The sequence below is a fragment of the Lissotriton helveticus genome, chromosome 7, assembly GCF_964261635.1.
Source record: "Lissotriton helveticus chromosome 7, aLisHel1.1, whole genome shotgun sequence".
NCBI lineage: Eukaryota > Metazoa > Chordata > Amphibia > Caudata > Salamandridae > Lissotriton > Lissotriton helveticus.
Window position 1 is genome coordinate 1,696,516,089 of NC_136068.1, and position 16,886 is coordinate 1,696,532,974.

The following is a 16,886-nucleotide window of genomic DNA, read 5'->3' on the forward strand; positions in this document are numbered from 1 at the left end:
AAAGAGAAATATAATTGGATAGAACCTGTCAGAATATTATGACAGGGACCTTATGGTATAGGAGATCCATCCTTTGCGCGTTCGAAGAGGAAATCCATATAATATAATTGTGTGACCGAACTTGCGGTTAAGAACACTATATGCCCTAAAGAAGTTCTGTTTTCAGAACGAAACGCGTTGGCTGAGATTGAACAAATAAAAAGAAGAAAACACACAAAATCTCCCAGAAGGAATTTGCATTTATTGATCGGACTGTATATAATTATGTTTAGTACATATATTATATTGTGAAGTGGTGCAACTTTAATATATTTTGTAAAGTGCTCAGACCAATCACGAGGCTGCTGTCATAGTGACAGCAGAGTCAGGATGGACTAAGGGGAGCCTGGCTGCTGCTGGGAGCTAGCAGAACAGCGAGGACGAAGAGACTGACAAAAAGCAGGTAAGTCGTTTTGTTTTCTTTCTAACCCATCCCTTCCTGCCAGCCGCCGTTACCTACAAGCTGCCACGGATCTTTCCTGAATATCTGTTAATACTGCATGAATGGCCATTTCGACACACGCACAAGTTATAATGAAATCGGCACAAAAACGAGTTACTACTAATTTTACACTTTCCGCAGTTAGCAGCTGAACGCATATTGTGCTCGCTCCTGTTTTTGTAGCAGCTTCTGGCTGGTGGTAATTGCCTATTGAAACATTTTACTAAAGACAGTAACTGTTGCTAAATGAGCACAAAGAGTTAACATTATTCCCTGTTTTTTGGGTGCAGTACCCAATCATTTGCGTAAACAAAGGGGCAGATTTACAAGCCCCTTGTGCCGCAGGTGCATCACGTTGCGTGACGTACCGGTGTCACAGCCTGCTAAGTAATATTTACAAGAACAGGTAAAGTCACCCTGCGTGATTTAACCTGTGCTTGTAAATATAGCCCCTGTTCATGCAACACTTTGAGTGTTAGGGGCGTGACATGGGTATTGATGTGGTTCCCACGCAACACCCATGTCCACTGATGCATTTCCAGATTTACAAGAATTTGTAAATCTGGAAATGAATCAGAATACTACGCCACCCTAAGGGTGGCGTAGCGAGGTGCAACAAGGAGAAATGTTTTCATTTCTCCTCGTTTTTTCCTCTTTCTATGCGTGCTGCATTCTACAGCACACATTGGAAGAGGAAATCACTTTGATTCATTGTTTTTGTGCAGGAAGGTGCCCCTTCCTGCACAAAAACAATCTCCTCACGACGCAGGCATTCTTGCACCATGGTGCAAGGGTGCCTGCGCATGACAGCAGTATGTGCGCCAGCGCAGGGGTAAGTACAGAGATGAGACATATTGTTGTAAATATGTTGCATCGCTGTGCTTTGAAACTAACTCAGCGTGGCGCAGCAAAATGACTTGCAGCATCGCGCTGCATTCGTTTCTTGTAAATCTGCCCCATAGTGTTTTAGCAGCTGTCAATAGTGAAAGAGTTTACAGATCTCAGATAGTGTTTGTCTATTTGAACAATCAATTTTATTCTCTTTTTAAAATATTTATTTTTGTTTGTTTTAGTTGACCCAAAAGCTAATGATTCAAATACAGTATTTAATCACATTTACAATAAAGTTATGAACTACAGTAGCATTATTAAACACAAACATATGCCAAAAGAGTTTATTTGAGGTGTAGATCGCTGAGGAACAAAGTACAGATAGACTTTAAGTTCAAGCGAGAACAAGTCTTTGTAAACATTGTGCAGCTTCCTTGTTTGGAAGGAACGTACTTCCTGTTGCAGAAGAAGAACCTTCCACCAACATACATCATCGAAGTTGAGAAAACGGTGAGTCTCTTGAGTGTGATGCAAGAACTGAAGACGATCCTACAACACAACCCTCGCTCTGTCACCTTCAACACCTGGACAGAGTTTATGGAAAGTACTTCAGAGACTAACAGTTCAAGAATCGCTGAAAGGAAACGAGTAACAGGGAAAGGTTAATTTACTAATTTGAGTGCACAAGCATTTCACAATCAATTCACACTTCACAACAACCGAAGGCCTGGCACGGTTTGTGCTTCATAAATAACTTTTAGAATTGGTTTGTTGTGTTTGGTACCAGAATAACAACAGACCCGTGACGTTCTCTCTAAAGTTTTTCTAAATAAAAGTAAAGCCATGTGTTTAGCTGTACAATTTTATTAAAGGATGACCATTACATTGACTTTTCACTCCTACTGCCGAAGAAATGTAAGGTGGTGCAGAGCAGAGCCCCTGAGCAACTTTACCTAGTTTAAATCGGAATCTGTAGGCATTATTTGTGTTTCTCAAAGCAAGCATGGCATGCAGTGACTCTGCAACTGGTGAAAGATATTTGGAATTTGGGCTTTTCTTTATCCTAAACAGCCGTATCACGACCTTTCAATGCAAAATACACCATAAACTGCATTTGACAATTTGTCTGGGGGTGTGAAGAATTGGCACATTTAGAATTCAACATTTCCAAGTTTAAAAGTCAAAATCATGAATATCTTACAGAAAGGAGGAAAAACAAGAAAGCCTAACTTTTTCCGAATTTTCATTCGGAATAGTTCAGAATAGTTAATAGGGTAAGAAACCTCTTTAATGAACAAATGGATCTAATAGAAACATTTCACACTGGAATCGTTGACATAAGGCAGGCCTTACCATGTTGCTAGGTCTTGCGCTTTCCAGGAAGTGATCACCTCTGTAATGGAAATGGCCACCGCTCCATTTGCCATTTTTAGGTCATCCCCCTTGTCACCATTGAAGTTTCCGCATGCTCCACACAAGTTGTCAACCATATCTTGGGAGGCAGTCACTGTCACCGACCCATTCGTGCTGATCTGAACTCTGATCTTTTGTACCTGTTCTACAACCACCGAGTCACCCTTGATGGTAACTGACACCGATTCGGAGATTTTAGCTGGGAAGCTGAGCTCACGTCCATCCCTCTGAAATAATGAAGGTATGTTGTTATTTTGCAGCTGAGAGCGATGAATGGCACATTTGCATGCAGGCTTTACATATATGAGAGAACAATAGGAAAAAGGCTAAAATGGGCCTCCATAATTACAGGCCAAACTACGGTCTGTCATAAAAACATGTTTGGCATCAGCTAATACAATAATCCACCATCATTCTACACGCCACATAATGCAGCCTCTACAAGTAAGATCCATAATTGAAAACGGTGAGATAGTCACCTCCTAGAACAAAATGGAGTTGATGACACATCTTCTCTGATTGATGGAACAACTTTTCATTGCTTTGTTCAAAATTGTAAGCCAGACTACATGTACCACTAAGAATGTGACGGTTTTGAATTACTACTTCAAAGACCTAGTGTTAGATTTAGGGGTCTCTAGTTAGCACAGGTAGGTACTTGTGACAAATAGGGACCCTTGCATCTAGTAAGGATAAGGGGGTACACTCCTAAAATAACCCCTGCTCACCCCCTTGGTAGCTTGGCACGAGCAGACAGGCTTATCTTAGAGGCGGTGTGTAAAGCATTTGTGAACACATACAGTAATCAAGTGACAACACTACAGATGGACACCACACAAGTTGTATATTAAAAATAAGTATTCTTTATATAGATTTAACACAAGACCACAAACGTCAAAAATCCACAATACTGTACTTAAAATGGTAGAATTAGCTTAGATCTCTTTAGATCTTAAAATGCTCACTGAGTCAATGTACCTTAAGATGCGTAACGCTTCTACAACAAAAGTGTTTCAGGGATGGATGTTGCAGTAGTTCCTTACACGCAAAGACGGTGATGCGTTGAAGATCCAGTGCAAAGAAAAAAAGATAGCGTCTCCTTCTTGATGAGGCACGCTCCTCCGATGTTGCGAGATGTCTCGACTCAATGCGACAGCTGCTGTGGCGACACCCTTGTTCAGTGATGCGACGACAGCGGCTTTGGCAATGACACTCTTCTCCGCCGATGTGAGACAGCGGCTGCGACGGTGGCACACTACTCCGTGGATGCGAGGCGCTTCTGCGGTGCAATACGACAGCTACAGCAGCGACACCCTTGCTCAGTGATGCGATGGCAGGGGCTGTGACGGCAACACACTTCTTCTTCATGAGTCGCGCTTCCAGCTCCTTGCAATACACAGTCCCTCAGAAGGCCCAAAACAGCTACAGGCCCTTCCAAAGAACTCTTGGGGAGCTGGTGGTTGAAGTCTAGTGTCTGTGAGACTTCAGCAGGAGGCAAGCTCTTCTCTCAAGCCCTTGGAGAGCCTTCAGAAGTTGAATAAAGCACACAAAGTTCCTTTCTCCTTTCTTTGGCAGTCAGGCAACCACTGCAGGCCAATCCCCCAAGCAGCACTTCTTAGGGATAGTCTCTCCTCAGGCTCTCTGGTTCCACTCCTCAGCAAAGGTTTCTTCTTGTTGTCCAAAAGTGATCTAAATTGTTGGGATCAGGGTCCCAATACTTGTACTACTTTTCTCTTCGTTCTCTGAAGGAAGGGAGGCCTTTGCCTAGTCCAAACCAGCTCTGGTCAGTCCTGGAGCACTCTGTTGACATGACTCCTTCTTTCCTTTCACAGTGCAGGGCAGAGACACCGGACGCACCACAGGAAGTGGAGCCAGCATTGTGGAGGGAAGGCACAGTCCTATTTAGGTCCCAAGTGCAACTCCTCCCTCCCATCTAGATGCAGATATCTCTATTCACCACTGGGCTGACTCACCCTGTCTCCTGGATTCCCCCGGCCCCTGTCACTCATACTCCAGACAAGGAATACACAACCTAGCAGAGCCAGTCTTGGATAGTTAGACAAGAAAATACCTACTTTCTAAAAGGTCTATTTTCAAACACTAGGGGGTCAATTCCGATCAGGTAAAAAGCGCTCCGAATTGTCGTACGGAGCGGTTTTTCCCCGTACGAATCGTACTTGTAAATGTCCCGTACGTACGATGAAGTACAATTCGTACCAGGAGCCGTACTCCGTACGAGTCGTACAAGACACCGTACGACTCTAATCTCCGTACGATTCTCACTCGGAACCCGATGTACGCGACATCTGTACGGTTCGCGGCTGGTTTTTACGACCCAGCAAGTACGATACGTGTCGGGTACGCACCGTACAACCCTTTTTCTACGGGAGCTGAAAACAGCCGTAAAAGCAGAGTTCGCGCCGAAACAGGTACGGAACGCCCCCCCCTGGGTACGGTGCGTACCCCCCATGATCACAGGGGTACGCACCGTACCCCTGCGATCATGGGGTGTACGAGCCGTACCCCCATTGTACGATCGGTGTACGAGCCGTACCCACATTGTATGATCGTGTACGAGCCGTACCCCCATTGTACGATGGGTGTACGGCTCGTACACTGATCGTACAATGGGGGTACGACTCGTACACCCCATGATCGCAGGGGTACGGTGAGTACCCCTGCGATTATGGGGGGTATGGACCGTACGGTGTGTATGTGATTGTGTGCTTTTCCGTACGACTCGCCCTTACCTGACGTGGACCGTACGAATCGCGTCCTCATACCCCGGTCCGGATCGTACTCGTCGGGTCGTACGGCATGTGTTCGAGTCGTATGGTATGTGTATGAGTCATATGGTTCACAGTTTCAGCCTTGCAATACATACGGATTGCGACGATTCGGACGGATTCACGGAATACGGATCATACTTCGCGACTCGGACGGACGTGTACGATTCGTACGGAGAGGGCTCCGGATAAAAATCGTACAGACGTTTTTTTTCCCGAATCGGAATCGACCCCAGAATGTTAAAACCAACTTCACTAAAAGATGTATTTTATCATTCTGAGTTCAGGCATACTAAACTCGAATTTCTACTTAGATCCCTGAGTCAGTTAGGATTGTAAAATGTAATAATCTAACTGCCCATTCTGGCCTATGGGGAATAGGTAGCCTTGCAATAGTGAAAAACAACAAGCATTTGCAATGCAATAGGTCTCGCATTTGCATTTTGCGAGATTTTGAGCTATTAGTATTTTAGATGACATTGCCTTTTATTTCTGTGTTTTGAAAACCTGCAAGCAATGACTATAAGTACAAAGTGCACATAAATAAAAAGTATTGTCATTTACAATGCCAATAGGTCAGTGTTTCGGAAATGTAAGACATATTGCATTGCAAATGCTTGTTTGGTTAGGCTATAATTGTTAAATTAAAAAAGAAAATCACTTTTAGAAACGGCTCCCTTTCAAGTATATACAAGCACTGGCGATGACTTAAGCTGTGCAACTACATTTCACACAATATAAAGCAGCAAATTACAAGCAAATGATGAATTACCTAGTTTGCCTATAGTGTATTTGCATGTATTGGATTATGTATCCGCCTATACTTTAATTCTGTTTAGAGACTGAACAGACTTTGGTGATGAGGGGAAGGCGACAGAGGCTGAAACCCATGAGACTGAATGTGCAGCAGAAGTCGGGGAGCTGTGGACAGAAGTAGAAGTGGAGAGCTGGAGTATTCAGAGTTTATATGTAGTAAATTATGCACTACTAACCTCGCCATGCATGTTTGACCTGCGGTGCCCATATTTGCATCCCGTACTGTAAAGTATGAACATCACTTCCACCAGCATTAAAGAAATCAACCCACTGCCTTGGTCAGACCACTCTCTTATAGATTTTTCTCTCTCCCTTCCTGGGCGACCCCCTAAAACCAAATCCGTTCAACAGATATCCAAGCGAGCTTGGAGGTTGATTAACGAAACAAACTTTGATTCCAATTTCCCTAAAGACAAGGTCATATTTCCGGAGGACTCTTCTATTTGTCTGAACGCCGCCCTACTTGAGGAGGGCATTCTGCAAACACTGAATGCATTAGCCCCACTAAGAACAGCCAGAACCAAAACCATATCTGAGAAATGGTATACTCCCAACCTAAAAAGCCTAAAAAAAATCTGCCAAATAAAGGAACATCTATGGAGAAAGTCCAAAGACAGTGAAACCAGATTAAACTACGTCAACGCTCGGAAACAATACATCCGTGCCATAAAACAAGCAAAAAAGGACTACTTCACACAACGAATACAGGATAACTGCAACTCAACAAAAGAGTTATTCAAAATAGTCAAAGAACTAGGCAAACCCCCCAGTACGTCACAAACTCTAACCCCCTCCACAGAGGCCTGTGAACGTATTAGCACTTTCTTTTCGGACAAAATCAAAAAGATTTACTCCTCCTTCATCCCTCAAAACACTAATTTGTTTAACTTTTCCTTCACAAATGTCCCCCCATCAGAATCCCGTACAGACCTCCTAAACTCCTCAGACCTAGACACCGGGCCCAATCTCACCAGCTTCGAATTATTTTCAACCGAAGAGGTCCTGGCAGTACTGAACACAATTAAATCTGGATCCCCTTCAGATCCCTGCCCCCATTTTGTGTTTTCAAAAATTATATCCGCGCTTTGTCCCCTCATCACCCAACTGTTCAATAAATCACTAACCACAGCCACCTTCCCACAAGCCTGGAAGCACGCCTCTGTCACTCCCTTACTAAAGAAAGCTGGAACCGACATCTTAAATCCCGAAAACTATAGACCAATATCACAGCTCCCTTTTCTCTCAAAAGCCCTGGAGAAACTGGTCAACATACAGCTGACTAAATACCTAGAGACCAACTCCCTCCTAGACCCGTCCCAAACAGGGTTTAGAGCCAATAACAGTACCGAAGCAGCGTTGCTGGCAGTGTCGGACGGTATCAGATCCACCGCCGACCAGGGTGGGGCGGTGGCACTGATATTGCTCGACCTGTCAGCGGCGTTTGATACGGTCTCCCACGAACACCTGCTTCATATACTTCGAAGCAAGGGAGTACAGTCCAAAGCCTTGGGCTGGCTCCACTCCTTCTTATCCAACCGTACCCAAGCTGTACACATGGGACAGTATCACTCTAAACCAAGCACCATCGGCTGTGGGGTACCACAGGGTGCCTCTTTGAGCCCCACCCTCTTCAATGTCTATGTTTCATCTTTAGCCGACATTGGGAGGAAGTGGGGCATTGGAGTCTGCTCATACGCTGACGACACACAGCTGGTGGTGACTATGGATGAAGGCCCTGAGGTCATCAAATCCAAACTACACAACTGTCTAGGAGAAATGGCCCACTGGATGCACAAGCATTCCCTGAAGCTGAATGCCGGGAAATCAGAGATCCTACTATTTGGGGGAGCAAAACATGTATGGGATGCCACATGGTGGCCCCCTTCACTGGGAACGGCCCCCTCTCCCAGTCAACAGGCCAGGAACCTGGGAATCATTATGGACGATACTCTTTCCATGAAAGATCATGTCAGATCACTCTGCGGGAAAAGTTTTGCCATACTCAAACTCCTTGCTAAAATATTCCCTTGGCTACCCTTGGACTGCAGACGGTCCGTTACGCAGGCACTACTGGTCAGTCGCCTGGATTATGGTAATGCACTTTTCAATGGGATGAACGACCATCTATTCTCACGTCTGCAGATTGTGCAAAACCAGGCGGCTAAACTTATTCTTAACAAAAGTAAGCGCGACTCAGCATCAGAGTGCCTAAATAAACTCCACTGGCTCCCAATGCGTCAGAGGGCTGCCTTCAAGCTACTCAGTCATGCTCACAAGACCCTACATGGAACTGGCCCTTCGATACTGCAAGGAAGGATCGAATTTTACAAACCTAACAGAAATCTGCGATCTTGCCAATCTGCATTGGCAAAGCCTAAACGCATCCATAAGGTCAGAACAGGTGGACGTTCCTTTTCCCACCTAGCAGCCAAGAGATGGAACGAGCTCCCCCCCAAGCTAAGACACACCTCCAACTATCTTCAGTTCAGAAGGAATCTCAAAACGTATCTCTATACTAAACCATAAATCCCAGCTGTCACCCTAGCAGCTTCTCTGGCTCTTAGCGCCGTGATATCCTTCGGGATGATTGATGCGCTCTATAAAAACCACAAATAAATAAATAAATAAATCACATGTATTTAATGTTAAGTGAAAGGCAGGCAGTGTTCGTGCTCAGATTATATATTAATGTTGTACTTTTAGGCGAGAATAAGATAGCGGTTTTTGAAAACTGTTTTCAGGTGTTGGTTGTGCATTGTTGAGCTTGTGACTGAGGTCTGACAGCTTGTGAGTAAGGTATGGCGGTCTCTGGTCCTCCTGAGGTGACCCGTCCTGGACTGGTCTGTGATCTCAGGGCAGTGCAGAGCAGTGTGCACGCACCCACGCACGCACAAACAGACATAAGGTCAGTCCCATGTGCTCTGCAGCAGCTCCCCCAAATTCTGTTGCTATTATGCGAACAGGTCACGAGTGCCTGTCACACACTGTGAGGTGTCTGGGCGCTCTGTGAAGCAACGAGGTGGCCTGCTGGACACACCCACAAGCACAGACATCACGTCGTCGACCCGAAATTTTATATATCTCGCGAAGTCGCCCTGAAGGTATTGGAGCGCTCTACATGAGTGCCACCAGTTACATTGCACAAGGGCACATTCAGCTTCTTTAGGCACTGGGAGATTAGGTGATTTATGCAGTCATAGAATGTTGAGCCTATGCCGAGACTCAAACCTAGTTCCCCTGCGACAAAGTCGGCAGACCCCTATTCTTTACCCTTTGTGGTCAGATCGCAAAAATTGGAGTACACTGCAAGCAACTAAAGTTAATACGTACACTTAATATAGTATACCTAACGTCGTTATTAGAACTGCACACCAAAGAACACGTGGTTCAATCCCCAGGAACAAACTTACCATCAGCCATTTGCAACCCTCCAGTCGGACTCAGTTCCTGGTTCATATTACAGGTGACCACAGACTACACTTCCCGTCACCCATTATACTTTGCAGTCATGGGCATCCTAAATGTCTGGCTAATAGCCTGGCTCCAATTTCCTCAGAATGCACAGACACGCGAAGACGTTTTAACAGCGCCAAAAGGTTTGAGTAGTGTATGTGCTTCTTATTTCTGGCTATTCATCTGGCGTGCGTGATCAATTTCGTGAAAGCTGCCTACTGTTCCACCTTTCTGGGATCAAGTTACCTGCCTAGCACCCACGACAGTACTAGCGGAGCGAACAGTCTCCCTTACTGAGCCTACGTGCTACTAGATTCCAGTCTGCCCTGCAATGATGGTGAAAGCGGCCTCTACCCCAGAAGCCTCAGTTCCTCCCCAGTGTCAGCTGTACTTCCAACTGTACTGGGAGCAGACATACATTTTATAAACGCACACCCGCTAAGCCGGAGGGCACATTATTCTCTGATAGACTGTCACATAAACAGAAGGCCCCATCTCGCTCCTCCCTTTTCCTGCCAAAGTCATCGAGAGGACCGTCAACAGACAGCTTGCCGCCTTTCTCGAGACAAACGAATCCCTCGACCCCTCGTAGTCCGGTTTTCGAGCCAACCACAGCACCGAGACCGCCCTCATCGCAGCCACTGATGACATCAGATCCCTGCTGGACAACGAGGAAACAGCGGCCCTCATCCTCCTGGACCTCTCTGCAGCGTTCGACACTGTCTGCCACCGCACCCTAGTGCAGCGCCTCAGCAACATCGGAGTCCAAGAGAAGGCACTGGAGTGGATCATCTCGTTCCTCGCCGGAAGAACCCAGAGAGTCTCCCCCCCCCGTTCAGATCCAAGGCCACCGAAGTCATCTGCGGCGTTCCACAAGGATCATCACTCAGCCCAACCCTCTTCAACGTCTACATGAGCCCTCTCGCAGCCATCGCACGCAAACACAACCTCAACCTCAACATCATCTCCTACGCCGACGACACCCAGCTGATCCTCTCCCTCACCAACGACCCCACCACCGCCAGAACCAGCCTGCATGAAGGGATGAAAGACGTCGTCGAGTGGATGAAGAACAGCCGCCTGAAACTGAACTCAGACAAGACGGAAGTCCTCTTCCTGGGATCATCGCCCTCCGCCTGGGACAACTCCTGGTGGCCGCCTGCCCTGGGCAGCGCACCCACACCAACGGACCACGCACGCAACCTGGGCGTCATCCTGGACTTCTCCCTCACGATGACCAAGCAAGTGAACGCAGTCTCATCCTCCTGCTTCAACACCCTGCGCATGCTCCGAAAGATCTTCCGATGGATCCCCACCGAAACCAGGAAGACTGTCACCCAGGCCCTCGTCACCAGCCGTCTGGACTACGGGAACACCCTCTACGCTGGAACCACAGCCAAACTCCAGAAAATACTCCAGCGCATCCCGAACGCCTCAGCAAGACTCATCCTGGACATCCCACGCCGCAGCCACATCTCCACCCCTGTGTCTCATGGGAACAGTCCAGCCCGAACTGCCAAGCCATGTCTTCCCTGGACAGGAAACAAGTATCCTGGGAAAAGCCCACTAGTAGAATTTGGTTTACAAGCCCTGGGCACCCTCTGTGCATTGTACTAGTGTCTGACAAGTAAACCAAATCAGCCCATTATGGAATCACTAATCCATACATTAATTTATAATAGGGAGAGCATATGCACTTTAGCACTGATCAGCAGTGGTAAAATGCTCAGAGTCATAAAACAGCCAAAAACAGGTCAGTAAATATAGAGGAGGCAAGCAAAAAGTTCAGGGAGAACCTTGCAAAAAGGCCCAAGCCCAACACCTGGGAAGCATTGCATTTAAAAATCTTTAAAGATCTACATGCAGACCTTTTTTACTGATTCGCTAGGCTTTATTGAAGGAAGGCGAACTGACAGGGCAATAGGGATATTTAACAACATACCAATCCCTCTAAAATCCCACTAGTTCAGTGGTGGGTTAAATAACACGCTAAGGATCCTGAATGAAACAGCGTGAAGATTACCTACCTGGTGTGGGCCACAAACATATCAACTCCAACGACAACAAAATAAAAAAAAGGGCAACATCATCTCTTTGTCCACAAAAACTTTACCTTTGGTGTTCACTGCTATGTAGGGCTGGATTAATGTTAATGACGCATCTCCAAAACATGTGCTATTCTCATCCTTAAAAAAGGGAAAGCTCCCCATTTTATGCGCACCTCTCCTCCAGTATGACTCCTGTGGGTGTCTTTTGTAACCCCTAATTTGTACGGGTGGTTGCAGGTGGTGGCCACCAGCACTTATTTGATTGTACTGGGAATTAGTTTTCATCACAAGATTATAACTCAGACAAAGGAAGAAAAAGAAAATAAAGTGAAATATAAGGAGAAAGCGAAAGGAAGAAAGCAATGATAAACTGAAAATGCAGTGTTGAAAATGAACCCGAAAGAGTGAGATAAAGAGACAGGAAATGGAGGGTGGTGGAAGAAATAGGTAAACTTTGAATGAAGACCAGGCAACGCTGGTATTAGGCAAAGCCAGCATTCAGCGGCATTGGCGGTGGCCACCTCAGAAACAAAACTGTTCTTTTTTTACAGCTTAAGCTGCAGTCTCCCCTACTCCTGCTGGTGTGTTACAGGCATGGCCCACTCTGACTAGGAATTCAGGAAACTCAGAATGTGACCATTGCTATGATTTCCATGCAAAACACAAAGTTAGTAAGGGGGATAATGGAAACATTTCTGATGTCCAAAATGGGGCACAGACATAATATCGACTCCAAAATATCGTTTGGACAGAATATCGAGTTTTAAATATCGTTTGGACAAAATATCGACAGGACAGAATATCGACAGTCAAAATATTGTTTTTAAGGTAAGTGAAGTAATATCGACTGTAAATAATATAGAAAGTGAAAATATCCAAGTATATAATCTAGATAGTAAAAAATATCGTTTTTTAAATAATATTTAATTATTTATAGTGCTCTTATGTTATAATATGTGTGAAAAGTGTCATTTTATGTTATAATTATTTTTAAATTATTGTGTAATTTTATTCTGTAGCGGGTTTGTGGGTTTATAGGGGAATAGGGTGGGAAGTAATTTAATTATAATTAATTAAATATGTAAATGTATTAATTGGTAGTAATAATTAATTAATTGGTAATTAAATAATATTTGTTTATTATTTAAAATTTAATTGGTAATTAATTTAATTTAATTGATTAATTGCTAATTATGTAAATTAAAATAATTCATTTCCTGTAGCGGGTTGTGGGTTTATAGGGGAATAGGGTGGGAAGTAATTTAATTATAATTAATTAAATATGTAAATGTATTAATTGGTAGTAATATTTAATTAATTGGTAATTAAATAATATTTGTTAATTATTTAAAATTTAATTGGTAATTAATTTAATTTAATTGATCAATTGCTAATTGTGTATATTTAAATAATTCATTTCCTGTAGCGGGTTGTGGGTTTATAGGGGAATAGGGTGGGAAGTAATTTAATTATAATTAATTAAATATGTAAAATTAATAATTGGTAGTAATATTTAATTAATTGTTAATTAAAAAATATTTGTTAATTATTTAAAATTTAATTGGTAATTAATTTAATTTAATTGATCAATTGCTAATTGTGTATATTTAAATAATTCATTTCCTGTAGCGGGTTGTGGGTTTATAGGGGAATAGGGTGGGAAGTAATTTAATTATAATTAATTAAATATGTAAAATTAATAATTGGTAGTAATATTTAATTAATTGTTAATTAAAAAATATTTGTTAATTAATTAAAATGTAATTGGTAATTAATTTAATTTAATTGACTAATTGCTAATTATGTTAAATTAAAGGGGTATTTTTAGGGTTCAGGGTCAGTTTTTGGTTTTTGGGTAAAGGGGTATTTTTAGGGTTCAGGGTCAGTTTTTAGTTTTTGGGTAAAGGGGTATTTTTTGGGTTCAGGGTCAGTTTTTAGTTTTTGGGTAAAGGGGTATTTTTAGGGTTCAGGGTCAGTTTTTAGTTTTTGGGTAAAGGGGTATTTTTAGGGTTCAGGGTCAGTTTTTAGTTTTTGGGTAAAGGGGTATTTTTAGGGTTCAGGGTCAGTTTTTAGTTTTTGGGTAAAGGGGTATTTTTAGGGTTCAGGGTCAGTTTTGGGTTTTTGGGTAAAGGGGTATTTTTAGGGTTCAGGGTCAGTTTTGGGTTTTTGGGTAAAGGGTTTTTTTTAGGGTTCAGGGTCAGTTTTGGGTTTTTGGGGTACAGGGGTACAGTGTAAAAATAAAGTAAAATTAAATTTACATTAATTTAATTTAATGAAATTAAATTAAATTAAATTATATTAAATTAATTTTAAATAATTTAAATCATAAAAATTATTATATACTTACCAATACTTACGTTGTAATGGTAGTGCGTTGTAAAAGTTGCGTTGTAACGTCATATATCCACTGTTGCACTCCTTGGAGTGGGAATAGTAATTTTAACCCCTACGCTATCCAACGCTTTCCCTACTGTTGCACCCACTGGAGTGGGAATAGTAATTTTTACTCTTTTGTATTTGTACGGTAATAATATTGGCTATTATTTAATTACATTTTGTTACTATATATATATATACGTTTTAAGAAATATGATTAAAAAAATATTATTTTTTTACTTTCATTAATTATTTAATTATTAAAAGTTATTTTAAGTATTGTTAAGTATATTTTAGTAATTAATTTTTTATATTAATGTAATTAAACATTGTTTTTATTAAAGTCGATATTTTTTACAACTATATTTTTGTAAACGATATTTTTAACTCGATATTTTTGTACTTACCTGTTTGTAGATAGAAACTCGATATTTTGTCTCTCGATATTTTGTCAACGATATTTTTGTTGGTCGATATTCTGTCCCTCGATATTATTTCAGTGATCCGTCCAAAATAGTTTGCAAAGAGCAATGTATTTCTAAAGGCAATCCATAGTGTTTGTGTCAGGTGCAGTATTTGAAAAGAGGTGTATGTCACTGAAGAAACGCACAGCGAAGGGCCGCCTTACCTACACAGTATTTCAGAAAGGCAATGTATTTCTAAAGAATAGTATTGGACTGTGGGCGCACTCTTTTTGACTTCATCATATTGTGTTATGGGCACAGTATTTCCCAAAATGAATGTCTCTTTTCCGGAATAGTGTTTAAGAATAGGAACTACAATTCGGACATGCCTAGTGTTTTTCAATAGGACAGTATTTCCAAAAATGAATGTTGAATTTCCTAACGGTAAAATTCACTTTTGCATTTATATTGTCTGTGGTGGGCACATCATCGTTAGTACATAAAGCTCACTTCAGAGTTTCTGGGGCATTCCATGGGTACTTTCCACAGTGTGGAGCCAAGATCTGGAAAGCAACATTACTCTGTGAAAATTGGTTACACCTGGTGCTTGCTTTCTTGATCTTATTTGCTAGAACCTAGTAAGCTTAAGCAATACATCATTGAGACTGGGTTCTGCGAGAAGCAGCCCTTACGTTTTTTGGCTAGGAAACCACTGATTGCTGAAAAAAAGAAACAATAAAAATAAACAGTTGTCAGGTTCTGCTTCGCATGTTGACCTATTAAACATCGGGGGCCCCTTTCACAGAATGAACTTAAGACAAATTTCTAAACTTACTACCATTTTGGTATTCACAGAATGAACTTACTACTTTTAGTATTCACAGAATGAACTTACTACTTTTGGTATTCACAGAATGGATTTACGATTACTAACTTTACGTCCGCTTACGAACTGGGATCTCGGAATTTCCGATTCCGGGGGGAACTCCCGATTTTCAGCCGGAATACCACTATTTTGGCCTGCTGAACGTTTCAAGTGCCTACCACCGCCCCCCCACGCTCCAGCTGAAGTCAATTAACAATAACCAGCACCAACAGACATATAAAAACAGCACACATTGAAGGAACAGGTTTGGCCAAAGAGAGTTTATGTTTACAATCACTGTACACCGCCAGAGGAAAATGGAACAAATGAGGAGGAAGAAGAACTTTACCACTGATGAGACCACCATGCTTGTGGAGTACATATTGAGGCACCACAAATGCCTATTTGGACTCCCACCTTACTGCACCAGTGGCACAGAGAAGGCAGCTGTATGGCAGCAATTAGCCACTGCTGTCACAGCTTTGGCCAGAAGAGGCCCACAGTCCAGGATATCAAGAAGAAGTGGCAGGATGAAAAGCAGAGGGTGAAGGAGAAGAACTCCAGGATCGAATTGAACAGGATCCTCCCTGTCCCACACTCCGGAACCTGCCTCCGTCTCACCCCACTAGAGGAGGATATCCTCACCACAATCCACCCCCACATGCTCCATGGGCTGCCTGTGAGTGATGTCCACAACGTGGTACCAGGTAAATGGGATGACAAGAAAAAGTGTATGAAAAGATTGTCTGTGTTGCACTGGCATTGTGAGTAAAGAAGTTGTACAAAGTGTATATAAAATATATAGTCAGTCAGAGACTCATCTGTTACCCTCTGTGTGTTGCACTACAAGTCCCAGAATCCTTTGTAATAGAAATGGCAAATCCCTCTCCCATTATTGAAAACATGGGCACAGTACTGCTGCCATATATACATAACCCTGCTAAGTAGCAATGGGCAAAAGGCCCTTTCCACTCATCCAGATGTGTCTGAGTCAATCAAAAATGTAAGGGGTTGCGGAGCATATGAAAATAAACTGACAAATTAATTGGGACAATACAACGGGGCAGATTTACAAGGACTGGCGCATCCCTGCATATTAGCAGGGATGCGCTAGCACCAATGCGACACGTAATTCTACCCTTGCACTACCACGGATGCGTTGCATTAACAATGCTGCTCATCGTGGTTTAGGGATAGACAGATGTGTGTCTATTCTGATGGCGTAAGTGCGGCGCTTTGCTGGAGTTGTGTCGCAAGTGCAAAGCAACTCAAATAATGTTCATGGACAGCCCACACTTAACGTGCTGCGCCACTCCTTACGTCTGAAGCAGACGTAAGGAGTGGTGCAGCACGTTAGGTGTGGAGCTTTGTCGCAGCGGCCTATAAAAAGTGACTCAGTGAAATCTTGTAAAT

The 16,886-nt window shown here is 42.9% G+C and overlaps 1 protein-coding gene across 1 annotated transcript in view; it reads right to left on the reverse strand.

Moving 5' to 3' along the window:
- Positions 1-16,886, reverse strand: part of LOC144769643 (IgGFc-binding protein-like) — a 388,460-nt gene that overhangs the window by 14,449 nt on the left and 357,125 nt on the right. Inside the window, exon 20 of the mRNA XM_078653819.1 lies at positions 2,666-2,952. Coding sequence (XP_078509945.1) covers positions 2,666-2,952 — 287 coding nt within the window. The remainder of the gene's footprint in view (positions 1-2,665; positions 2,953-16,886) is intronic.